At 29.6% G+C, this 27353-nt stretch overlaps 1 protein-coding gene across 1 annotated transcript in view; it reads right to left on the bottom strand.

Annotated features, from left to right (window-relative positions):
* Positions 1-2111: 2111 nt before the first annotated feature.
* The window catches only part of EYS (EGF-like photoreceptor maintenance factor), a 137791-nt gene continuing 112549 nt past the window's right edge, over positions 2112-27353 (bottom strand). The window contains exons 6-8 of the mRNA XM_039853174.1: positions 21530-21695; positions 12730-12869; positions 2112-2297 (exon numbers count right to left, since the gene is read on the bottom strand). Coding sequence (XP_039709108.1) covers positions 2112-2297; positions 12730-12869; positions 21530-21695 — 492 coding nt within the window. The remainder of the gene's footprint in view (positions 2298-12729; positions 12870-21529; positions 21696-27353) is intronic.

Genomic DNA, 27353 nt, shown 5'->3' with positions numbered 1-27353 from the left:
ATTTGGATATATAGTTGTCCATACTGTTTCCTAATAATTCTTTTTCTTTATGTAGTTTCAGTTATAATGTCCTTTCTCTCATTCTTATTTTTAGTAATTTGATTCTTCTCTCTGTTGTTCTTAGAATAGGTCAGGTCTAATTATTTCGTTATTTCTTCCAAAGAACAGACTTTTGGTTTTATCAATATTCTCTATTGTTTATCTATACTCTAATTAATTTCATAGTATGGTTTGATTTCCTTCCTTTGGCCTGCTTTAGGTTAAATTTCCTACCTTGTTCTATTGTGTTAAAATGTAAGTTTAGAATATGAATAGAGATTTTCTTTGGTTTTAACTAGGCATTAATAACTATAATTTTACTCTAAGCACTGCATCAGTTATATTTCCTGAATGTTGTCATGTTGACTCTTCATTTTAATTAATCTCAAATGATTTTCTAATTTCCTTTGTAATTTCTTTCTGATTCATTGATTATGTGAATGGTTATTTAATTTCCACATATTTGTGAATTTATTAAATTGCCTATTGTGTTTGATTTTTAATCTTATCCCATTGTGGTCAGAAAATATACTTTTTATTTTTTAATTCGTTTTAAATATATTGCAGCTTTTATGAGCATTTGGTCTCCCTTGGTTCCATGTGCATTTGAGAAGAACATTATTTGGATGTTATTGAGTGAAGTGTTCTATAGCTATCTGCTGGTTCTAGATAATTTATAGTGTTGTTCACATTTTCTATGTACTTGTTAATCTTCTGCCAAGTGTTATATCCACTACTGGAAATGGAGTATTGGAGTTTCCGACTGTTATTGTTGAATTGCTATTTTCTCCTTTATTGCTGTCAGTTTTTGTTTCATGTACTTTGGGTCTCTGTTGTTAGGTGCATATGTTTATAATTGCCACACTTTCTTTTATTTATTTATTTATTTGTTTGTTTGTTTTTTTATTATGGTGACATTGGTTAACAAAATCCAGTAAATTTCAGGTGTACAATTCAACTGTAAGGCATATATTGCATTGTGTGTTCACTGCCTATAGTTAGATTTCTTTCTGTCACTACATATTTGATCTCTTTTACCCCATCTAACTCATTCCTCCCTCCTTCCCCACTACTGTCTGGTAACCACTAGTCTATAGTCAATGTCTATGAGTCTCTATTTGTTTGTTTGTTGCCTTTAGGTTGATATCCCACATATAAGTGATATCATGTGACTTTCAACTTTTTCTGTCTGGCTTATTTCACTTAGCATGATTATCTCAAGGTCCATCCATGTTGTCCCAAATGGCAATATTTCATCTCTTATTATAATTGCCACTCTTCTGATGGATTAGCTCTTTTATTATTATAAAATGACATTCATTTTCTCTAGTTATTAATTTTTCTTTTAAAGTCTATTGTGATTGATATTAATACAGATACTCTAACTTTCTATGATTGCTGTTCTACTATCTTTTCCCAATCATTTACTTTAACCTAATTGTGCATTTAAATGTAAAACATGTCACCTATAGATGGTATATACTTGTCTATATCCAGAAATTATCTGAAAATCTTTGCCTTTCAATTAAATTTTTAATCCATTGGATTTTAATATCATTATTTATATAGTCGGATTTATGTCTGCAAGTCTCCTTTTTGTTTTCCTCATGTCTCACCTTTTTTATACTTCTATTCTTCTGATACCGTATCCTTTTGTATTAAGTGAATATTTTTTAGAACAAAACTTTAATACCTGTACTGCTATTTTTACTGTATTATTTGAGTTATTTGAATTATTTTCTTAATAGTTGCTCTGAGGCTTACTATATAGATCTTAATATATCAGAATCTACCACAGATTTAATCTACCACAGATACTAACTTAAATTCTAGTGCAATATAGAAAACTTATTCCTTTACAAGTCTATATTCTTTTCTCTTCTTTGTGTGCTAACATTAGCATTCATAATGTACTACAATATACCTTATATAATAATTTGTAACTATATGTATATACGTTTGATATATAAATCCTAATATATTAAATAAAAATGATTATTTAATATTATAAAATAGTTAAATTATGTTTTCCCAGTAAAATTATAACTTTTTGATAAATTAGATATTTTTGTTCAAAGGATGCATAAATACCTGGATATATTAAATTCATCTTCATAAATTGCTTCATGTTGACATCCACTTCCTTGGTAGTCAGTTTTATTTTCCAGATGCATTTTTCCAGGCCTTCTGGGAATACTTAGACAAAAATATTCCTTATTATCTTCCTCAATTAAACAACTGAATCCATTTGTACACATCTATAAAAACAAAAGAAGAAATAAGAACAATTTTAAATGTGTATAACATACTACAATTATACAACTGTTTCAAAGTTTAAATTTAATTATTTTCTTTATGTATTTAATTCTTGCATTTCTTTTGCAAAGGTAAAATTCAGTTTTGATTTATGTCAAAATCATGGTCAACAGTAATATTCAGTTTATACACAAATTATGAAAGAAATGCATATATTGTAAAAAGCTGAATGAACATCCATTTTTTAAAAATTACTTTAAAAATTTATTTTAATCATATTTATATAGATGTTGCTTAAATATTAACTGATAGGGTATAAACAGTATTATATTCAGACCTAGATCCATGGAAAATCTGTATCCTTTATCACTAAATAGTTTTTTCTTCTTGAGTGAGTTATTTGGATTTCCTTTGAACTGAGTGTAATATTTTACTATATCCATTATTAGAAATGAATTAAATAAAATCTTTAACACATATTTATATTTGCATGGAAGTCATAATTTTACTTTTTTTAAATTAAAAAAATTAAAATTTTACCTTTTAAAAAATATATCATTTTAATTATTATGAAGAACTCTTTCACACATATGCCCAATGGGTTTACCTGAAAGAATTAAGTAAAATTTGTCACCAGAGAAATGTATCTCTCGAGGAAAGCTTAAAACTAGGCATATATTTTCCTCACTCTCAAAAGTAAATTCAAAACTTCTATAGAACTTTGATACCTCTTTTATTTTTTTCCTCGGCACTTTCATGCTTCCTTTTTGGTTTTGGTTTATTTATAACCAGCAAGTTATTTTCCATCAGTGGCAATAATGATCAGAAATTTGGTTTCTTGATCTGATCCTATGGTGACAGATTAATGATTTACAGAGATCTAGACCCTGTTGAGTAAAAGTCAGATGAGAATCTGTTTTTCCATTTTGCCCTTGGGTGCTCAAGTCAATTAAAAAAGTCAAGGTTTTTATGAAGGAGAACAGTTCCTTGATATGGACAGATCACTTCTTTGCTATTTACTCTTAATCTGTGGCTAAAATACTATAATTGAATCTATAAGCTTTCTCTACCTGTGTCTGTATGTTGTATTTGTACTTCAGTAAAGTCTTTATCCCTCAATATTTGAGCATGTAATAATTTCCTGCATGCAGAAGGTATTTGTTACAAAGTCTCTTAAATTAAAGGTGCAACGCTATAATTGTCCTACGAACTTAAGCACTTATACAGAAAACAACAATGATCTGCATTTTATGATGCTGTCTTCTTGTCTGTATTATTTACATATATATATGTAAATATATATGAATACATGTTATTTTTGTTTTATGAAATTTGTGATTGTGATGTACTTTGTCCCCAATTACTTCAGCGTGCAATTTTTTTAATAACAAGAATAGTCTCTTAAATTATTTCAATAAAATTATCAGTTAGGAAATTAACTGCTATAATACTATATTTTGTAACCTATAAACTTTATTCAAAATTTGCCAATTGTTCAAATATACTATATTTAAAAATCATATATATACACGCATATATATTTATATATATATATACGTATATATATATATGAATATATATATATATTTGTATTCCCCACCTTTAGTATAACTAGAAAATATAAAATTCCAAAACTTCAAATTACCCATGAGATGGTATATAGAAACCTAGATTCTTAGAAAAGTATTAGAGTAAAAACTATACCAGATGCAGTTAAAAAAAGTCGGGGAAGGCTATTCAAGATTATTGTTATAGAGAAGAGAGATAAAACTTAACTCTGCTGAAACAAAAGCCTGGAGGATTTTTAACTGCTGTCATGAGCTAGTGGAAAACTACTGGAGGAAATTAGGAAAGAAATTGATCAATGAGATATGTAAGGTACATTGAATTATTCCTGAGTTTGCATAGATATTGCTCTGTGGGTTGGCCTTCTGTCTTTGCTAACTGGAACACAATGAAGTTAGGTTCCTTCTCTTCCACAGGGATTAGGAAAAAGGGGTATTATTTCTTTCAATATTTGTACTTAAAAGAGATAATTCACAGATCCTTGAGAAAGATATTCCTTGGATCCTAAAACTGGCAAGAGGCTGAGAGGAGATTTGCATATATTTCAAAAAGGCAGAAAAATACTTACAGTTGTAAATTTTCTAAAGCAAATTCTTTAAGGAAAAAGATTTCAGGAGTCTACAGTCCCAAAAAGTACCTTATGTAAAGTTTATTCAAAGCAAGAGAAACATTAAGAATGTCCTGATCATATTCTTAGCTGAATAAAAATACTGTCACGTGCTGCTTAATGACAGGTATATATTCTAAGAAATGCATCATAAAATATTTTCCTGCTTGTGTTAACATTATGGAGCGCATCACAAAAACCTAGGTGGTACAGTCTACTACTAACCTAGGCTATATTGCTCTGTGGGAGAGGAAAAGTAATTTTCTCTACATCCTTTTGGGCTCTTGGCTGAGATACTCCTGTACTAAAAGACAGATTAACAGGAGAAAAACAAACAAAAGCTTAATAACATATACACCTCCTACATCAATGGGAGAGACCCAGGAAAACTAAATAATTTGCCAAAATGGCTAAAGCCACCACCATAAATATGATCTTCAGCTTGAAGAAAAAAGAAGGTGCTGGGGTGAGGGGAGTCAGTTATGGGAGATTACCAGGAAAAGCAAGATGAACAATAATGTTTATTATGCAGATTTAAATTCTTGTCTTCTGTATTGATAAAAATTTCTAGAGATAAGTTCATTCCCCTTTTCCAGAACAATAAGAGAGACACAAATGGAGATTTTCCTTACAAATACAAATGTCTTTTACAAAGATTAACTTCTACTTGATTTTCAGAGCTTCTCCTATATCTTCTGTTTTCATGAATTAACCACTCTAAAACTATCTTATGACAAAGAGGCATATTTTGGGGTGACAAGTTCTGTTTTTCTACAGCTCCTAAGCTGTAGAAAAGTACAGAATGTTAACATAGTTAATACTGTAGGCAAATATAACACAATAATAAGTATGAGTATGTGTTTCCTTAACACTTTACAATGGCCAAAATGTAACTCACTAGGTGATAGGAAATTTTCAGCTCCATGATAACCTATGGGACCAACATCTGTCATTGATCGAGACATCATTATGGGGTATATGACTGATTATTGATATGAACTAAAGTCCAAATTTATACTGGCTTGGATCTAGCCAAAATACTGAAATAGGTTAAATTTGGTAAAGGTCTTTCACATTCCAACTTTTATTGTCCCTTTTTGTCTTCTATGTTGTTTTAAAAGCAAACTCTATCCCTAGCAACTCATAATAATATATAATCTTATAACCTTTTTGTAAATATATATACTATATTTATGTGCCTTTCTTTCAAAAATGTTTGCATTTAAAAAGAACCTTGAAGAGAGACTTAACACAAAGTGACAAGAAAAAAATTCTGAGCTGTCCTAAAATAAATTACAGCAGGCTGGAGAATGAGACAAAGAGACAAGAGTAATTAACAAGTTAATATCTGTGGACAACGAATGAAAGATTGCTCACATTCCTGAATATGTGTTAGAGCTTTGAATCAACTTCTAGATGGCTATTTAAAAAGAAGTAGCCAACTACCAGATGCCAGCGCATCCTGCTTGTGCATGAACTTTCTAAACTGTTTCCCATAATGAATTAAAAGTAGAAAATATTTCTTTGTGCACTTTCTAGGACTATACACTTATCCTAAAACTGTCCCTGTTTTACCTTTTCCCATTCTCCTTATCTATAGCCACTGTAAATTATTTGAAAACAACTTGCATCTTTCTTCCCCAAAACATAGTTTATAAGAGAGCCATCAACTCCAGGTGGGTGGACATATTGTCTTCCCCATTAACCCTGCTGCTAGTGGATCAGACTGAATGCCTCAGGAACCTCATCCTTTTTCTAGGCAACACACAGCTCAATAAACTCATTCTTTTAAAACAAACTTTCAGCAGGGAAACTTTTTTGTTTAACAAAGAAATGAAAGGATGCTTTTGGAATTTTAGTCCTTGATAATGAGAACTAAAATGAACCTAACTTCCTGCACTATATTAAAAACACAAACACATACACACACAGAGAAAGAAAAAAGAAACTTATTCATTGCTCCATAAAATACTTGCACCTAAGAGGTAAGAGGTAATAACTAAAATAAGTTATTTACCAAGACTAACAACTTGCTTATCTAATTCACTTTGATTCTCATCACGCTGTGCCCACCAGCACAAAGCTTTATTCATAAACTCTGACTGATCCTTACCAGTAACCCATCCCACGTCTACCCACCAAGCCTCTAGTGTATTAAAATCTTCCCATAACTTCTCCCTCCTGAAACACTAGTAAGATTCTGTTAAGGTGTTGTTTTCCTTAACTGCATAAATCTAAAAGCATTATTTTTCTTGATCAATGAAATTGTCTGGTAGTCTTTTAGAGGGTCAACCATGAATAAACACGAAATTCTGTAAAGATCCAATTAAAATGCCCCCACTACAAAATAGTGCACGTGACAGTGACACAGGCATGGTATCAGGTCTGAACTTCAATTTCCTTTATTAAATTCCCAAATGCTAAGTTTATTTTGTCTTTTAAGAATAAAAAAAAAAGTAAGAGTTCTTTGATTATGTGATCCAATATAATCTAGAGAGAGAGAAAATCTCTGTTAACATTACTTCCTCTGGTGATTCTGTAAGAGGATGTCTACTGGGAGAGAAGACAAGCATAGGTTTTATAATGGCGTCATCCAGATGACTTAAATGAACAATGTGTTCAGATGGTCAAATCAGTCTGTATTCCTTGGACATAATTTTCCTGAAGTTGAATTTTCAAAATCTTATAAACACTTTTGTCAGGCCCTCCCTTGGGATTGACTGCTCTTTGGCAGGTTCTGAAGACACGGCATTACACAAGTACCTACATAAGTTTTCATGGGGTCCTCTCAGTCTCAAAGACTTCGACACCACACATGCCTTCTTTCATGTTGTAATATATACATACATACACACATTTCTCTAATTGTTATAATTCCTCAAAGAATAATCTAAAATTGCAGTGGCCACTCCAGAGAAATTATGACGTGAACAAGAGTGTTCATTTGACAGATGCTTTAAAACAAAAAGAGGAAACCTCTCATGAGGACAGTCTCTGCCCTGTGTGTCTAATAGAGAAATTACTGTTTAATGCACAATAATCCCTCTTTTATTTTAATACTTCTGGGATTAATAAGCACTAGATTTTTAATTATATGGCTCTATGGAATTGTCGAGGATGTGTTATTGTTAAACTCTCCATAATAATAACTTGCTTGTGTGTGTGTGTGTGTGTGTGTGTGTGTTTGTAAAAATGAGTTTTTCTGCATTTAAGCCTTGATTACTCTTTGCAGAATGGAGATAAACTTTTAACAATAGTGATTTTATATCTGCCTGAAGCTAGTGCCCCTTCACTTCTTCATTTTTGCTCTTTTTTTCTTTCTCTTTTTCTCAGAAAATTATTTATAAATTATATATATATATAAAATGTATATATATATATAAAATATATATATATATATATACATATATATATTAGGACTATTGTTCAGAGAGTTAAAAATATAAGAAGAGGGAAAATGATTAACTGTGCTTTATTTATATTTTTTCTTTGCCAAAATTTAGCAAAGCAGAAAACATGTATAGGTAATATAATTTTTCATTTAGATGAATAGAAAATTAGGCCCTTAGAGTTTTGGCACAGAGTTGAATTTCTTGATTTTTTAAATATATGAACACAGGTTTATTTATATTAAAAAGATCTAATGTAATCTTCCATTAAATAAATGACTTTTCAGGAAAACAAAAATAATTAATTTAAACTTCAAATAACTATTCTATTAGTTTCCTCAGATTGCTTATGATTTTTACAACTATATTAAAAATAATTGAAAATTTAATAATGGATATAATTTAAAAGAGTTTAACCTTGTTAACTTTTATTGATTCTACTACACTGATATGTGAGAATGTTTTCTTGATAAATAATAAGGACTTAACATGATGGAGTAAGTCGTAATTTCCAAATCTTTGGCCAAAGTCAAAATCTTACAGTGATATTAAATTAAATTAATAGATTATCTTTTGACACCTGAACAATTTTTAAGTAAGAAAAATATGCAATTATTAGTATCTAAATATAGTTTAATATTTCCCTTATACCAAATCTGAGATAAAAGAGAAGTTATGACAGATACCACAGAAATCCAAAGGATCTTACATGAATACTATGAAAAATTACATGATACCATATTTAATAAACTAGAAAAAATGGACAAGCTCTCAGAAATATATAACCTTCCTAGACTGAATTAAGAATTGGAAAATCTAAATAGACTGATCAGCAGTATGAAAATTGAAAAAATCATCAAAAACCTACCAAAAAGTAAAAGTCCAGGACCAGATGCCTTCATCAGTGAATTTAATCAAACTTTCAAAGAAGATGTAATACCTATTCTTTTCAAACTCTTCCAAAAAGTCAAAGAGGAGGCAATATGTCCTAACTCATTTTATGAGGCCTATTATTACCCTGAAACCAAAACTTACCGAAGATAACACACAAAAAGAAAACTATAGACCAATATCTCTCATGAACACAGATGCAAAAATCCTAAATAAGATACTAGTGAACTGAATACAACAACACATTAAAAAAATTATATACTGTGACCAAGTGGGCTTCATCCCAGGGCAAAGTGATGGTTTAACATATGCAAATCGATTAATATGATACACCATATAGACAAAATAAAAAGAAGAATGATATGAGCATATCAATAGAAGCAGAGACTTTGACAGAATACAATATCCATTTATGATTAAAACACTTACTAAATAGGTATAGAAGAAAAGTATCTCAGCATAATAAAGGCCATACATGAGAAACCCTCAGTTACCACTATACTTAACAGTGAAAAATTGAAACCTTTCCTCTAAGATCAGGAACTAGACAAAGCTGTCTACTATCATCACTGTCATTCAATATAATATTGGAGGCCCTAGCAAGTGCAATTAAGCAAGAGAAAGATGTAAAAGGCATTCGAATAGGAAATGAAGAAGTCAAACTATCACTATTTGTGGATGGCATGAATATCTATATAGGAAACCCTAAAGACTCCATAAGAACACTACTCAAAATAATAAACAAAAACAGTTTCAGAATACAAAACTATTGTTCAAAAATCCATAATATTCCTGTACTCAAACAATGAATTGTCAGAAAAAGAAATAAAAAAATATTATTTTTGCAATTGCAACAAAAATAAACCTAATGAAACATGTGAAGGACCTATATAATGAAAACTATAAGACTCTTTCAAAAGAAATTGAAGAAGACACAAAGAAATGGAAAGATATTCCATGTTCTTGGATTGGAAGAACCAACATAGTTAAAATGACCTTACTACCTAAAGCATTATACATATTTAATGAAATCCCCATCAAAATCCCATTAGCAATTTAAAAAAAAAATAAAACAAAAAATCATCCAATTTGTACTGAAGCACAAAAGACCCTGAATCTCCAAAGCCATCCTGAGAAAAAAGAACAAGGCTGGAGGTAGCACTCTGTCTGACTTCAAATTATACCACAAAGTGACAATAATCAAAATGGCATGATATTAGCATAAAAACAGACACACAGACCAATGGAACAGAATTGAAAGTCCAGAAGTAAACCCTCATTTATATGGGCAAATAATTTTTGACAAAGGAGCCAAAAATATACAATAGAGAAAGGAAAGCCTCTTCAATAAATGGTGCTGGGAAAATTGGAAAGCCACCTGCAAAAAAATGAAACTAGACTGTTGTCTATCACCACACACAAAAATTAACTTAACATGGATTAAGGACCTGATTATAAGACCTAAATCAACAAAATGCATAGAAGAAAACATAGGAATGAAACTCATGGACTTTGGACTTAAAGAGGATTTTATGAATTTGATCTCAAAGGCAAGGGTAGTAAAAGCAAAAATAAATGAATGGAACTATATCAAACGAAAAAGCGTCTGCACAGCAAAAGAAATCATCAATGAGGCAAAAAAAAAACAACTATCCAAATGGGAAAATACGTTTGCAAACAATGCCTCCAATAAGGGTTTAATATCCAAAATAAATAAAGAACTCATATAACTCAATAACAAACAACAAAACCACCCAAAATAAATTAAAAAGTGGGCAGAGGACCTAAACAAATACTTTTCTCAAGAAGACATACAAATGGCTAACAAACATGAAAAGATGCTCAACATTGCTAGCTATTAGGGAAATGCAAATCAAAACCACAATGAAATGTCATCTTACACCTGTTAGAATGGCTATTATCAACAGGACAAGTAATAACAAGTGTTGGAGAGGATGTGGAGAAATAGGAACCTTCATATGCTGCTTGTGGGAATGCAAATTGGTACAACCACTGTGGAAAACAGTATAGTGTTTTTCTCAAAAAACTAACAATTGATCTACCATTTGATTTAGCCATTTCTCTACAGAGTTTTTATCCAAAAATTCTTGAAAACATTTATCCAAAAAGATATATGCACACGGATGTTCATAGCAATATTATTCAAGGTGCCCAGGACATGGAAGCAACCGAAGTGTCCTATGACAGATGATTGGATAAAGAAGATGTGGTACATATATACAACGGAATATTACTCAGCTATAAGAAGAAATAAAGTACTGCCATTTGTGACAACATGGATGGACCTCGAGATAATCATTCTCAGCAAAATAAGCCAAAGTTGAAAACCACATGATATCATGTATATGTGGGATAGAAATCTAAAAACAACCAACACACATGACAAACAGAAACATGGACAATAGACTATTGGTTACCAGAGGGGGAGGCAGATAGAGGTAAAAAGGGTCTGTGTGGTGACGGAAAGAAACCTAACTATGGGTAATGAAAACACAGTGCAATATATATATATGACTTACTGTTGAATTCCACACTTGAAAATTACTGGATTTTGTTAATCAAGTCACTCCCCCACAAAAATTAAGTAATTAAAAAAATGACCTTTGTTCCTTTACAGAATGAAAATTAAGACATGAAAATATCATTAATTGAAGTATATTTATATTTCTATATGTATATTTATGTTTATTTTGCTTAACATAAAAATTATAAAAAATATAAAATATGTAATCATAAAAAATAAAATAGCTAAAAGTTATTGAATTGTTTTTGTTTTCTCTTGAGTCTAAAAAAAATGTTAGTTACTTTATTTAAAGTTGATAATTATTTTAAAGAAATACAGAGAAATGGAAATATATATACAAGATAATAATATAATTTACTTGTCCATTTCCTAAGAAAAAGTATACAGTTTATTAGTAAATTTAACATATAATATTCTTTAATATGCTGCCAAAGTTAAATAAATAATAAAGATAAAAATTTAGTCATCTATGTGCATAATCAAGTATCTGTGATTGGCTAAATACATGCATGTAAAAGTATATTAAACTTAATATATATGTTTATAAATTTTAAAAACAATAAGAGATACGTTTGAAGACATACTTGAAATTAAAAGGTTTGAAGAATTTGAAACCTGTTTGCCTATATTAGTAATACCTCTCTAAATGGTTTTTGAAGTAAACAGTATATTTTATATAGTTGGCTTAAAGTTAATGGATTTATTCATAATGAAAATAGTTTATAAATCTTTTTGAAAATTTTATATGAATGATATACCAAAGATAAAATTCAAATATGGCTTATTTCTTTAAAATGACCGAATTAGATTTTGTCCAGAGAACAGAGGTCACAAATATGCTGTTAACTTTCAAAACATTTTAGAAAACTCCTGAGTCATTTTGACAAAAATGTTCCTTAATGTTTAAAATTAATATCCTAAAATTTTTGTTTCTTATTATTTGTTTGAAAACATTGCCCTAATTTATACAAAATGAAGGTGACTTGAAAAAAAAGAGGGCTGTTCTTTGTATTCTTGCATTAGGTCCCACAATTGTTAGTGGTCATGTTGCCCAGAGACTGGAAATCTCCAATAGATTTAAGTATATTCCAAAAGACAATGGTCATTCTTTATGGTCTTTAAACAAATGGTGGCATAATCATAACTGTATTTGAGAGACTTTAATCAGTCATCAAATTATGACATAAATAGAACACAAAATGACTAGAGATAAAATTATTGTTAAAAGTCCTTATTGCCTCTCTATATTGTAAATATAAGAAGTAAAAAAATTTTGCCAAGTAGATTGCTGAGAATCTGTTTATGAAGTTATTTTTAAGCTGTGCATATCTTGGACATTGATTTGGTAACCTTAACACTTCTAGCTTTTTCAAATCAGTCAATTATGAGTTAAAGAGACAAATGAGAGACTACTACATATATTCAATTTACCTTACCTCCATTGTTTCTTCACATTGGAATGGACATACACAACTAAGGTCTTCAGACCAGTTCCCATGGACTGCATCTTCAGTATAGTTTGCAGCAAGAAAGAAGTGAACATCAATAGCCACTTCACATTTTTCGTCTCCAGATTCTTTCAAATAAATAAAAACAAATAATAACTTTTAACAAACTTGAACTCACACTGAACTATTAAAGACAGCTGTCAAATTACTTGATAAAACAAATTTGACGCCTACCAAAAATAATGTTCTATGTCTATAGAATATTAAATTTGAAAGAGACCTAAAATAGAATAAGATCCAATCCTCTCATTCTAAAAATGGACTGAGAAATAAACCATCAGACCAAGACCCAGCATCCAAGTGAATGCGTTTTTTAAAAATAATTAAATGTCAATAAATTTCCAATTAATAATTGTAAAAATGATGTAATAACCACAAGCAATACATTTTATACAAAAAGCACTTTTATTCTTTATATGTTGCAGTTGCATAGGAAACCATTTCAAAAGAAATTTGGGAAAAAATCTTTAAAATATTTATGATGGAAAAATGATCAGGACATTATCCTAATTTTCTGACAGAAAGGAGTGAAGCAAGGTAATGTGTGTGTACACATGCATACGATATACATATATAATTTAGCTACTTCACACTCTAATGTGAGACATATCTGAAACAATAAAAAATGAGATTGCAAAATAGCTAAGACCATATTAAAGAGGAAAATTAGTGATAGATATAAGGATGGCCTAGACTTAGAATTATTGCACCAATATGGTAAAATATCTATGATAAATGTATTATTAAAATATTCATAGAAAAAATATTAATAAATTGGTAAATAGGGAATTAGGGAAAGAAAAATTTGAAAACTAAAAAAAATGGAAATTACAGAATTGTTGAGAGGAAGGAGTTAATTAAGCTGAATTGAGAACCTATTATCTTTCATTAACAGCTATAATATTCTAGGGTAATGAAAAAACATAGGAGGTTACTATATCTCCTTGTAAACATAAGTAAACCTCCTAGTAAAGAGACCAATAATATTTGTTAGGGAGGTAGTATTTATCCACAGACTCATCTAGGTACTTTCCTTATGTTAAAATTGCTTATGGTTAACAAACCTAAAGTCTACGGTTTGTGATGCATGGCTTCCTGAAAAAAATATCATGTAAGCCATGCAACTTATAACTGAATTGTAAAGTAAACATGGTTCACAAGCTGAAATTTTCCTGCTACATGCAGACCTCATTTAGAAATCTCACATACCACTCTGGAAAAAAAGGAAGAGTTAGGAAGCCATGCAAAATGTTAGAAATCTTTCAATCTTACCAGTGTAACTTAACTGCTTATAATATTAAAATTATAGAAAATTATCATTATATTAGGAATAAACTAATCAGTGAATGCAGTTATTAGAGATGAGACACAAGAAAAGAAAAAATCAGTAAATTAAGTAATGTCAATAAAAATAATATTTTCAATGTGCTGAATGAAAATAAGTCAAATATGGTAATGTTAGCCTCATATAATCAATTGATAAATGTTCCTGGAGAAGTTTCAGTATTATTATATTTAATTATTTATCAACTAGTTGGGTGAACTTGTGTAGAAAATAATATATTTTCAATGTTTTTCTTTGTGGAAAGATTTTTAAAAACTGTATTATTCAATTACTTTAGAGCTTGTATATTTATATTTATTATTGAATCAGTTTACCAACTAGTATTTTTCTAGAAATTTATCCATTTTATCAAAGTTGTCCAGTATATAAGCATAGAGTTTTACATAATAATGTATGTGATTAAACATTTGAATTTAACTGAAATATTATTGCCCCTTCTTCCTAAAGCCTCAAAAAGAACTAATGAAAAAAAGAAAAATTTTAACCTATAGAGAGAATGAGATAGGAGATAATAGTGAGCAAGTATTTTTAATACATTTTGAAAAGCTGAAAAGATGATGGTAAGTGACCAAATTAGCAGAATGGCAATAATTGAAACACAGAAGTGTAATTAGAGAGCCTATTTATGAAAAACAATCTCATATACTTAGCAGAAATCAGGACTTAAAGGTATCTGAGAATTTTATACTTAAGTGGGCTCTGGAAATAGCTTCTCCCCCAAATCACAAACCCAGAAAATTATTTGGATCCCTCGCTCACTTCCCCAAGCCCACGAACAAATGATTTTCAGGGTTTATTCCCAGGAAAGAGAATCTTAGAGGTTCCTGCTGCAAAGATACCAAGCTCACTGAGTTTCCCGCAATGAACAGCCAGCTGACAACTTGCAACCCTAATAGAGCTGCCAGTCATCACAGCTCATCTTCACATATAAGTCTTAGGTCCTCACCATTGAATATGATCACCTAATATTTGGCAGAAAGATTTGAAATCAGAAAGAACAAACAATCATTAAAAGTACAGAAAACTGAGATACTAAATCGAACAGAAGAAAACTAAAACAAATCAAAACTATAATATTGCTAGAGGCATAAGAAAATTTATTTTATCTACATAAAATAAAAGAATGTCAAAGACAAATACAGTATAATCTTGCTTATATGTGTAATCTAATAGAAAAAAATAAAACATAGATACAGAAAACAGATAAGTGGTTGCCAGAGCAGGGGGTGGAGATGAGTGAAATGGCTGATGGTGGTCAAAAGGTACAAACTCCCAATTATAAAATAAATAAGTCCTGGAGTTATAATATACAGCATGGCGACTATAGTTAATAATACTGTATTATATATTTGAAAGTTGCTAAGAGAGTTAATCGTAAATGTTCTCATCACAAGAAAAAAATGTGTAACTACCTGTGGCGATAAATATTTATTACAATTACTTTGGTGGTCATTTTATACTGTATACAAATATAGAATCTTTGTTTTGTATGCCCAAAACTCATATAATGTTATATGTCAATTATATCTCAATTTTAAAAAATGAGTATTATCCACTAAAGTCCAAACATAGTGAAATTTCAGAACACTGGGGCAAAGAACATAGAAAAAGACTTCCAGAGATAATCGCAAGCTGACTGTAAAGCCTATTAAACACATGATTCTACTTTATTATTGCATGCATTCCTTTCTTTTCCCTTTATTACATATCTCATCAAATGTTATATCGGTACTGGGACTATTCCACAATCATTTCTGCATCTGTGTTCATGCTCGGAAAACCAATGATGCCATATATAATCTTACACAAATATTACTCAGCATGTGGATGGGAAGCATATGTGATGGGAAAGCTAGGTCAAACAGCATATACATCTATAATATGATAGATATTGCAAAATTACCCTGATCTGACATTAGAGTGATTTTACACTTTGCTAGCAATGGATAAAATCATCAAGTTGTCAAACACTAAAAGTTTGCCAGATTTACGGAAGAAAAATTATATATTTATGGTGTTTTAAAAATTATCTTTGCTCCCATTATTAATAAAGCTTAACATTTTCTTGTCTATTTAGGAATATTTTCTACATGATTTGCAGTTTTGTCATTTGTTTCTATGATGTCTTGTACAAGCAGACATTTTTGGTTTTCATGTAGTCAAATGACCAGTATTTTCTTTCTAGTGTCTAAATTTTTATCGGAAACTATAAAGGCCGTCCCCATCCAAATTTACAAAGTAATTGTCTAACATTTTTCTGATTTTTTTATCATTTTAATTTTTTATATATAAAATTTTTATCAATATGAATTTGTTCAAGTGTATGTTATAAGATACAAATCTGCATTTTTCCCACAGTTGTTTGACATCAGTTACTGAATAATTCCTATTTACTCTAATAATTGAGATGGCAATTCTACTATATACAAAATTTTTACATGACTTGGATTTATTTTTGAACTTTATATTTTGTATAATTTTTGATTATCAATGCAAATATTTTTAATTGAAGCTATATAATATTCTTTAGTATCTGGTAGAGCTAAACTCTACCTCGCTTACCTACAAAATGTACTTTTTCAGAATATACCTGGCTTTGTTTTAGTTTTCCATGCAGACTTTAAGAAATATACATAAGGACACTGTTGTTATTTTATTGAAATTCTAATAAATATATGTAATAATATGGAGACTTAAAAGCTTTAAAAATTAGAATTCATTGGATAAATACCCAGAAATGCAATTGCTGGGTCAAAAGGTAGATGCATTTTTAATTTTTTGAGGAACCCTAGACTGTTTTCTACAGTGGCCATACCAATTTGCAATCCTATGCATTGCACTTCAGGGTATTTATCCAAAGAAAATCAAAACAATAGTTCATAAAGGTCTACGCACCCCTATGTTCATGGCGGCTCCATTTACACTAGCCAAGGTTTGGAAGCAACCTAAATGCCCATGAATGGACAATTGGATAAAGAAATTATGGTTCATATATATAATTAAATATTACTCGACCATAATAAATGAAATCCTATCATTTTCAAGAACATGGATGGACCTAGAGGTTATTAAGCTGAGTGAAATAAGTCAAAGATAAATACCATATAATTTCACTTATATGAGGAATCTAAGAGAAAAAAAAAAGAACAAACTAATCAAAAACAGACTCACAAATATAGAGGACAATCTGGTGATGGCCAGAGGGGATCACAGCATAGGGAATGAAGTCAGTAGTAATGTAATGGCTATGTGTAGAGCCAGAGGGAAAATAATCAGAAGGATCGTTTCATAAACTATGTAAATGTCTAACCAATTGTATACTTGAAACTAATAATAAAATAAAATATAATGCTAAAATATTTAAGTTAATTTACTTTTAAAAATTAGGATTTATCTCCAACAGAATGGTATATATTTAGAATTTATTTCAGATTTTGTATTTGTAACTATAATGTGGTGATATTTGTTTTGTTTCAATTTAGAACTTTCATGTATTTGTTAAGTCCTAGACATTTTAATATTTTAACTGTTGTTCACATGAAATCTTTTTTTCCATTATGTCATTAATTAACTCTTATCTGTATATTAAAACCATTTATTTCTATTTCATATGTTAATTAACTAACAGAATTCTGTTACTATAAAAATGTTTTGAAAATATTATTATAGGTAATATAAATAAAAAGCACTGAACCACATTTTAAACCTTTTTTAAAACTCAGATTTCCTTTTTTATTCTCAAAGTTAGGCCCTAATATCTTAAGGGAATATAAAAATAACAACAGATATTTAACAAAAGAAAACTTGCAAGTGAAGCAGTATGATAAGAAAAATACTTTTAATAAAATATTGCTTTGGAGGTGCAGGATTTTCTACCCTCATAATAATCATAAAAGTTATAAAAGTAATTATAATGAATAGATTTATAATTAATTTCTTGTAATATCTTCTACCACAAATAAGATCCACTATTTCTAAAAAAAAAAAAAAAAAAAAAAGAATTAAAAGTAATATTGCTTTGCAATATAATTCCCAAATGCAATAATTACTATTTATTTAGGGAAAAAAGTTTACTGGCACATATTAAATGTTTTAAATGTACATATTTAATTTAGTGAAACATACTGTAACAATCACAAGCTTTAAGCAAAAGAAAGACATTCAAAGAAAACTTATTTCTCTTTTTGCCATGATTTCATTTTTTCTTAGTGTTATTCAGATTCTCTTATTTCACTTACAACTAATTATCCACTCTTTCAATATCTTCTTTTCTTAAACCTAATAATACATATAATGAACATAGATGATGACATTGAAAAGAGAGTGCATGTCAGCTCTTTCTCAAGTTGTACACTGTAGACCAATTGTCCTTGATGGGGCTTCTTCTAATTAATTACCATCTCTTTTTGTAGAGCAATCACATTGGCAAGAATTGATTGGGCGTGAAGATACTTCATTCAGTTGGTAAAAAATTATCTTAATTAAAATAATTTTACTGCTGGTAAAATTAATGCACCCATGCAAACTTACCAGCTTGATTTTAATGTTCTTCCTCAATTATATTTTATGAGAAAAAAAAAAAGGAAATAAGACCTTAGCAACAACCAGAAAAAAAATGAGAATTACATAAAATACATAATTCTATTTACAACTTTTTTCACTTATCCTAAAATCTGCTTGTTTTTAAAACACGACTGAAAGAAGTCGCATTGTTGAATCTTTGTCCTAACATTAAAAAATTGGGGTGGCTCTACTTAAATATTTGTTGACTGTTGGGCTGTATCACACTGGCTTCTTAGCTTGGACAGCTGTGTCATTTAGAATCTCAAGTGTGGAGGTCACATAATTCTTATTTTTGTAATAATTAGCTTAATGAATTTATGTTCATTAAGTTCTGAACATAGATTCAAGTAGGCATAATGATTAAATATGCTTATATTACTTTGAAGATTATTGCTGAAAGCTGATTTATCTATGAGCAATTTTGACTTCATATTACTCCCACATCATAGAAAATATATTTGTTATACTACTTTCATTCATAAAATTAACTGTATTTGCTTAGAGATAATGTATCCATGAACAATTTGATTTCCTATTCCTCTCTTATTTTTCCTAAAAAAACACATTTGCTATTTTGTTGTAAACATTTTTCTTTTTAGCAATTTTTCATTCTCAAAGAATTGTAATGTTTAAAATTAAGTAAATGTATCCATGCATTATTTCTACTTTGAGACAAAGGGAAATCAAGCATACAAATTACGCTGGCTGAAGCTGGTGAACTAATTTGGCTGGTAACAGTAGATTATGTTTCTCAATTTGCACATTAAAACATTTGGAGAGCCTTTAAAATTTCCTATGTCTATGTCACGACAATTCCAGTTTGATTGTTCTCTAGGGGAAGTAGAGTAATAAGTATCATTTAAAAGCTCTGACCTAACACAATCCCTAAATAGCCCTGAGATCAGACATTTCAGGTAACTTCTCTAACCACAGTTGTTCTTGTTTGTTTTGTTTGAGTCATTTGTAAAATAGTAATTATTTGTAACACAGTCTCTGAAGTTCCTTTTATCATCACTAACAATATAATCAACAAGCCATTGCTCTCTTCTACCAAGTTTGGTCTTGAGTGTGATTTGCTTAATGAACCGATAACTATTTCTGTCATTAGGGGTTGTTAACTCTCCAGAATACCATCTTGTGTGCATGATGAAATAAATTATCGTCTTCTGTTTAAAAGACTAATTGTTAGTTTACTTCAACACTGTTTTAATGTACTAGTAGTAATAAGTGCAGCTGCTGTCAGTCGAATAAAACAAGCCATTTGTTGAGAACAGACATATCAAATCTACTAATGTGCTGACTGTTGATAAACTATAATGCTAAACTGTCATTGACAGAGGAAATGTTCCCTAAAAGAATTAACTGGAGTACCATACAGTTTTAAGAATGTAAACTAATTTGCATAAGCTAAGTCAAATAGTATTCAAAGTATAATCAGAAAAACAGAAAATTATGCACATCAAAATATATTTTGAAATGGAAACTGCCAGAGTATAAAACAATTAAAAACATATTTAATAAAATATGTGTTGGAATTATTTCATTTCTAGTGTTAAAGCCAGAAAACTAGGATTCTTATTGACGCCTCTATCACTTGCTCTCTGTATACAATTTATAAGTAAGAATTTTCATTTATTTTAAGTTCTTATTACCTCACAATATGACTACCATAGATTCACTACCATCTTTACCCTCTCCAATCTATTTCTTCACTTTATCTTCTTTTGTAATTTTTCAAACTCTACTGTGATATCCGATTCCTTTTAAACAAAAATCAATATTTACTCAATATTAAATAAATATTAAATAAATTTAACTCAATATTTTAGTTCTGGCATTGCCCTCTCCCCAAGTCTTATTTTTACTCCTGTTCTCAGAGTTTCAGCAGGGCCTTCGAGGGATCATCTCCTCTAATGATGTGTTTTTGTTTTCTGTTTTTTTTTTTTAAGCCACTTTATTGGGGATATGATTGGCATACAAAAAGTTATAGATGTTGAATATATATAACTTGATGTATATGGAGATGAGTATACATCCACGAAATAATAGTCGGTCATTGTTATAAACTTATCTCTCACTTCCAAAAATTTCCCATCCCCTATGTTTTGTTTTTATTTTTCCCCTTTGTGGTAAGAGCATTTAACATAAGACCTACTCATTTAGCAAATTTTAAAATATACAATACAGTATTGCTAATCATAGGCCTTGCATTATACAACAGATTTCCAAAACTTATTTATCTTCCATAACTGAAACTTTGTACCTTTTGAAATACAGTGTTTTTAAAAGTGTAATTCCCTCAATCTAATTCCCTCACTTCTGCAACTCCTCTGTCCTGGTTTCATTCACATCTTTGTTCAAGGGTCTTTTTATCATGGAAATTTATCTGACCTCCCAAATTACTCTCCCAATGGCCCGTATTTTACTTCTTTAAAAAAAAAAAAAAGTTTCTTTGGTTATAATCATTCATGAGAAGGTATTTCTTTCTGTAAAAGCATTTTATTTCAATTAACTATTACATATTTATCACTGTGAGTATTTGTCCAATAACTCTCATTCAAAAAAATAATCTATGAGAATAAGGAATAGCTTTAGTTTTCTTTACAATTATATATCTTGAGCCAATCAAATTCATGAAATGTAGTAGGTGCTAAGGAGATGTCTGTTAAAGGAACAAAGCAAATAATAAGAATATAAAATTCATTTTTCTTTATTTTATGTTTTGATATATATAATTTTTATGTAATTAGAAAATACTTACCTAGCAAATGTTGAAGTGATTCAGGCAAATAAAAATTAAAAATATACATATTTTATTACCTGTAAATTCCAATTCCCACATACATTTAAATTGGGAAGGATGAGGAAGTTCGGCTTGGCAAATATTATGGCTGATGGATCCACAGTAGCAAGGGTACAGAAGAATTAAGCAATCATTCCTTAGAAACCAACATAAATTTCTTGTGTACCCTGGAGTACATATATACTAGAAAAATGAAGCAATAAAACAATGATAAGTATCTTACTGAAATGTTTCAGTATATATTTTGGCTTATAAAATGCATAGCTAATTTCTAAAAATATCAATTTTTAAGAAAATACTATAGGACACACCTTTTATCAAATGCTTTGTGTATTCTTTCTATTCTTTTAACTTCTCTGTTTGAACCATCTTTCATCATGTTCATATTTAAAATGTCTATATAATGTATTTTTGGCTTTGATTCATTTCTCAATCTATACCTGTAGTCTACAATCTTCTGTTTGTTGGGCTATAATTATTTTTTAATTAAAAGTATAGTATAAAGTAATAGACACACTATTTAAAACACATGTGACTCAATAGGATTAACACAATGAAATGCTAAGGTATTGTTTGAATGTGTTGAGCCTTTAAAATTTAAATAATATGAAAATATGTTAATATAATCAAACTTTTTCTAATAAATGATCTATCTATGGTAACCCCTAGTATCTTCAATGGCAGAATTCATAACTGGTTATATCCACAATGAAATTATTACACTTAAACAATCTCAGGTCATATGAGCTATCAAGTTTTAGCACATGCTATTTTAATGAGGCCTTATGATGATATAAACCAATACGATAAATTTAAGCCCTGGAGACAGACTAGGGCTTTATATTCTGTTTAGAGCATACCCTACAATTATTTCTACTTCTCTGAGTTTCCAATGAGCAAATTCCCAATGAATTTGGCAGAAGGAAGCAAAGGTGAGTCATGGGGAACAAGGAATCGCTAACATCTGACAGTTCCTTTAATGCAATTACTACATTAAGTAAACTTTGTTCTAATTGTTTCAAGTCATAATGACCTTCTACCTGCACTTGCAATACAATTTCTTAATGGCTAGACAAAGTATGACTCTTAAAGCATGAGTCTCTATATTAATAAATGACCACAAATCTAATTGGAATCAACACTAAAGATTAAAATAATCTAAAAAATCATAATTTAATTACATTGAATGGCTATCAAAATAATACAATTTTATAATAAATTTCTAAGTCTTGATATCACCAAAAGCTTGACTCCATAACTTTATACCAAGACATAGAATTTTGACTCTTCAAACAGCATTAGCTAACCTTCACTGTCAGTGAATATTGTCTTACTGACTTATGATCTTCATTGAGATTTTCATTGCATTTGAATTTATGACTGTACACAATAAACTTAACAAAAAAGCATATTATTTATATTTACAGAACCTGTAGTCGTCTCTTTGCTTCAAAGAAAGCAAAACAAAAAGACTGATAAACCTCAGCTTAAATTAAGCCATCTCTTAGGGGGTTTTGTTTGTTTTGTTTTGTTTTAGTGTGTGTGTGTGTGTGTGTGTGTGTGTGTTTTAAAATGAGAAAATCAGAGGCAGATGAACAAAAGTTATACAATGTCTGGCATAGTCAGGAGTGAGGAATCCATTAAAAAAATAAGATTTCACATCTTCTGTAATTTGGGGAAGATGGACCAGTAAGGAGTAGTTGCAAACTAATGATGATAAATGTCAAACAAAATGATAGGAATAACATAGATCCCTGCTTACAGTGGTGCTATGGTGCTCATCTTGCTAGCCTGAATATTACTTGGAGACAAAATAGGGCTCTGACTTTTTCTGAATAAAAGAAACCAAAGTCTCTCACAGTAGATTTCAAGGGAAGTCAGAGGAATTTATTATTAGACCCCTTTATCCTAAATGAGAACACTTTGAAGGTAACCAGACTTTAGATAAAGTTTGAATTTATATGGAGTTATTTGGAATAAGAAATTGGAGCTCTTATAATCATTTATAAATTATTGCAATACCAATAAAATGCCATCTAATTTAACCTGAGCATTAAGAGCAATGTATTTCATTAGACCATATGCAGAGGTTAGGAAATATCATGATATAGATTTATTTCTGAATCCAACCTCTCATTCATGACTTGTGTGTTCATGTGAGAATTCATATCTATATACACACACACACCACAGCAAAAATATAAAAATCGATGTACTATATAAACTTTAAAGCAAGTTAACAGAACATGAGTAAAGAAAGTAAGATGGATGCGTAAAGGCTTTTGAACAAGTAAATTAAACTTCATCTCTAAATATCTCCGAGTTTTCTAGCAGCCAAGAAAAAAGGGAAATCATGAAAATAAAGCCTAATTCTTCTTAGTGATTAGTTTTATTTTGGTGGATTCATTCTAGTTTATTGAGAGAACCATATTTCCAAACAATCTTTCTAAAAGATAATTTTCATATGGTAGAAGATATTAAACCATTGATAATCATATAATGATCATTTTGCTGAAAATTATTTATTAAATTGACCACAAATTCATAGAGTTTTCTCTGAATAGTGGTACTTTATATTCAAGTAAGATGATTTTCAATAAATTAAATTCTCTCTGAGTATATATTTCAAAAACACTGCTAATGAAGGAAAAGCAGTCATCGTGAATTCAGGGGGACATGGTGACTAATATACTACTCACTGCCTGTTAAAACACAATTTTCTTAGTTCTTATAAACTTAAATAAAAAGACAATTAATTGACTCAGAATCAATTGTATGGTCAGATTGGTGTTTTTGTGGAATTCAATTATTCTAAAGTGACTTCTATTTTCCAGAGAAGTAAATTTCTAGTAGAATGAATGGTCTTCTATGTCATTGTTATCTAAAGTTCCACAATAACCACAAGTGACATGGTAATATTAACTTTTATTCATCAATTTTATTTGGACCCACAGGGATTAAAAAATATCTATATGGAAATGCTTACTTAGCTATTTGATTTTTTAATCTCTTCAAGTTAATAGTTGGAATTATGTTTTAAAATAACACTTATTTTTAATACTACTTCTAATTGAGTTCATGGATTAGATAACAAATTTTAGTTCAAAAATATGTGGAGGTCTGGAAATTGATTTCCACATTCATAAATTTCAACCTTTATCCATGAAATAGAAATTTAACTCTCTTTATATAAAACAGGTTTGTTTGTTCTGGTACAGTAGATTTAGGGTGAGTAGCTCAACCATTTGCTTGGGACTTTATATTTTTAGCATTGAAATTCCTGTGTCCAGGGAAGGAACTCAGTCTTGGGCAAACTGGTCATGTTGTTTTCCCTAAGGAGATTGCATTCAAAGTATTATTTCTGAAAGAAAGGAGTATGAGGAACAGAGCTACAGTTAGTATGTGATGGAAGAGAAAAATTAATCTTCTGTTTTTCTAGGTCTCTGGTGTGTGTGTGTGTGTGTGTGTGTGTGTGTGTGTTTACGGAGAGTTAAACTATCTAACACACTTATCAAAAGTTTCCTTCATCTAGATATGAAACTAGACGCAGTACTGAAGATTGTTTCAACTTCGCAATATTTATCAACTATATTAAATTGGCTTGTATCTCGTAAAATATATTTCTGTAAGAAAATTAATATTACATTGATTACAGTAAACAATAGTCATTCATAAATTGCTGAGAACATATATTGATAATAAATTATAATCTATATTATACTTAACTGCCCTGTTTATACATAATAATTGAAAACAGCAATCAGCATTTGCACTAGTGTTTTTTTTTTTTTTAAGTGAGTATGGTGTCAGAGGGTAGGGATATACAGACATGCATTTAGTAGTGAACATCTATCTTATTGTTGACAGTGAACTAATTAACTTGCACATGTTAGGAAACTAAACTTGAACTGACTTTGAACTTCAATAAGCTCATGAGAGCATAATTTTTGTAAGAAAACAGTGAAATTAAGACAATGATGAACTAATTTCACAATGACAGTAAAAAGAAACAAGAAAATTTAGAAAACTGTCTATAAAAGAAAAGCAATCTATTTCTTATATCACATGTCACTGTATGTTACATCAGAAAGGATTAAAGTTTGCAGTACCAAAATTTTATAATTTGACTGATATACAAAAAAATTATAAAAAATTAATTATCCTAACTGATTTAACAGATTATATGCCAAGTGTATTTGATGATGCTTTACTTAAGGCTTTTCTTTTTTTTAAAGGGAAACTAATTTTGATTGATAGTATAAAGAAGATTTAAAAACAACTCTAGATATTGATTTCTTATTTTAATAGCCTAATTTCTTAGGCAAGATAATGATGCATAATAGATATTCTTCTTCTCATGCTGTATTAAGCATCTTAAACTACTTCTCAAAGAAACTGTATCCCAAAATCATGGCTTATACCCATCATTGCCACATCTATTTCCTAATGATTCTATTTATGTTCATTTTAAGCATTTACCAGTTTTTAGAAACTATAAGAATATGTAGAAATATTTTTCTTTATATAATGAAGGTACTAAAAATAGGAGTGACATATATCACCTCTATCTCTACCCCCACCATGTGTGTGTGAGATAACATTTTACCATATGTGTAAACTTTACCATTGTTCAAATAGTTCAAAAGCATTATCTTATTAAATTCATTTCATTTAAATTTTCAACAGCCTGATAGAACAATTCATATTATACTCTATTTCATACTTCAGAGAAGAAAATTATGAGGGTTTTTTTTTTTCCTTTGTGTAAGTTCATATGCCTAATTTTTATAGGGCTAGGACAAAAATCTATATACTTGGGTTTCAAATCCCATCATCTCTTACTTTATTTATGTTTTTCATTTACTCTTAAGCAGAAGTAGTACTGGTGCAAGTGTTAATTGACAGAAAAATAATATTTTCACTAAAATTTAAAGTATAAAATCTTATAAATCTAAAAAGTTTTGTTTCTCTAATATCCCCCTCTTTGCATTATCATTTTTTTACTCAACTCATCTTTCTTGATTTAGTACTAATACGATATGAACATGTTATTTATTTGTAAAATATCTTATTTTACCTAGTTGAAAGAAATTTAATAACTTCTAAAAGAGCAGTGATGAATCCACACAGAAAAAATAAATAAATAAAAATATTCAATAATTTGCTGCCTACGATTAACTCGATTTAGCTTTAAGGACACACATAAACTGAAAATAAAGGTATGGGAAAAATATTTCAAGTAACTGGTAATCAAAATAAAGCAGGGGTAGCTATACTAATATCAAGAAACACAGTCTTTAAACAAAAAATGGTCAAAAAAGACAAAGATAGTCATTATATATTGATAAAGGGGTCAATCCATCAAGAAGAAACAATATCTGTGAACATTCATACACCCAAATTTGACACACCTAAATATAAAGCAAATGTTAAAAGAACTAAAAGGAGAAATAAATTATAATACAACAACACTTGGGAACTTTAATACCTCACTTTCTCAGGAATAAATAGATCAATTCAGAGAATCAAGAAAGGAACAGATTTGAACAAAACTGTAATCCAAATGATTGTAACATACATGCATAGGACAACCCATAAAACAGAATACACATTCTTCAAAGGACACATGGAACATTTTTTTCTAGAATAGATCATGTATTAGGCTGCAAACAAGTCAACAAATCAACAAAAATAATTGTATCAAGTATCTTTTCTGACTGCAGCGGTGTGAAATTAGAAATAAATGACTGGAGGAAAGATGAAAAATCAACAAATATATGGAAGTTAAATAACAAATTAATGAACAACAAAAGAGTCAAAGAAGAAATCAAAGAGAAAGTT

Source organism: Pteropus medius, unplaced genomic scaffold, assembly GCF_902729225.1.
Source record: "Pteropus medius unplaced genomic scaffold, Ma_sr-lr_union100, whole genome shotgun sequence".
Lineage (NCBI taxonomy): Eukaryota > Metazoa > Chordata > Mammalia > Chiroptera > Pteropodidae > Pteropus > Pteropus medius.
The sequence above is the reverse complement of the archived record's forward strand: the minus strand, read 5'-3'. Positions and strand labels throughout refer to the sequence as shown.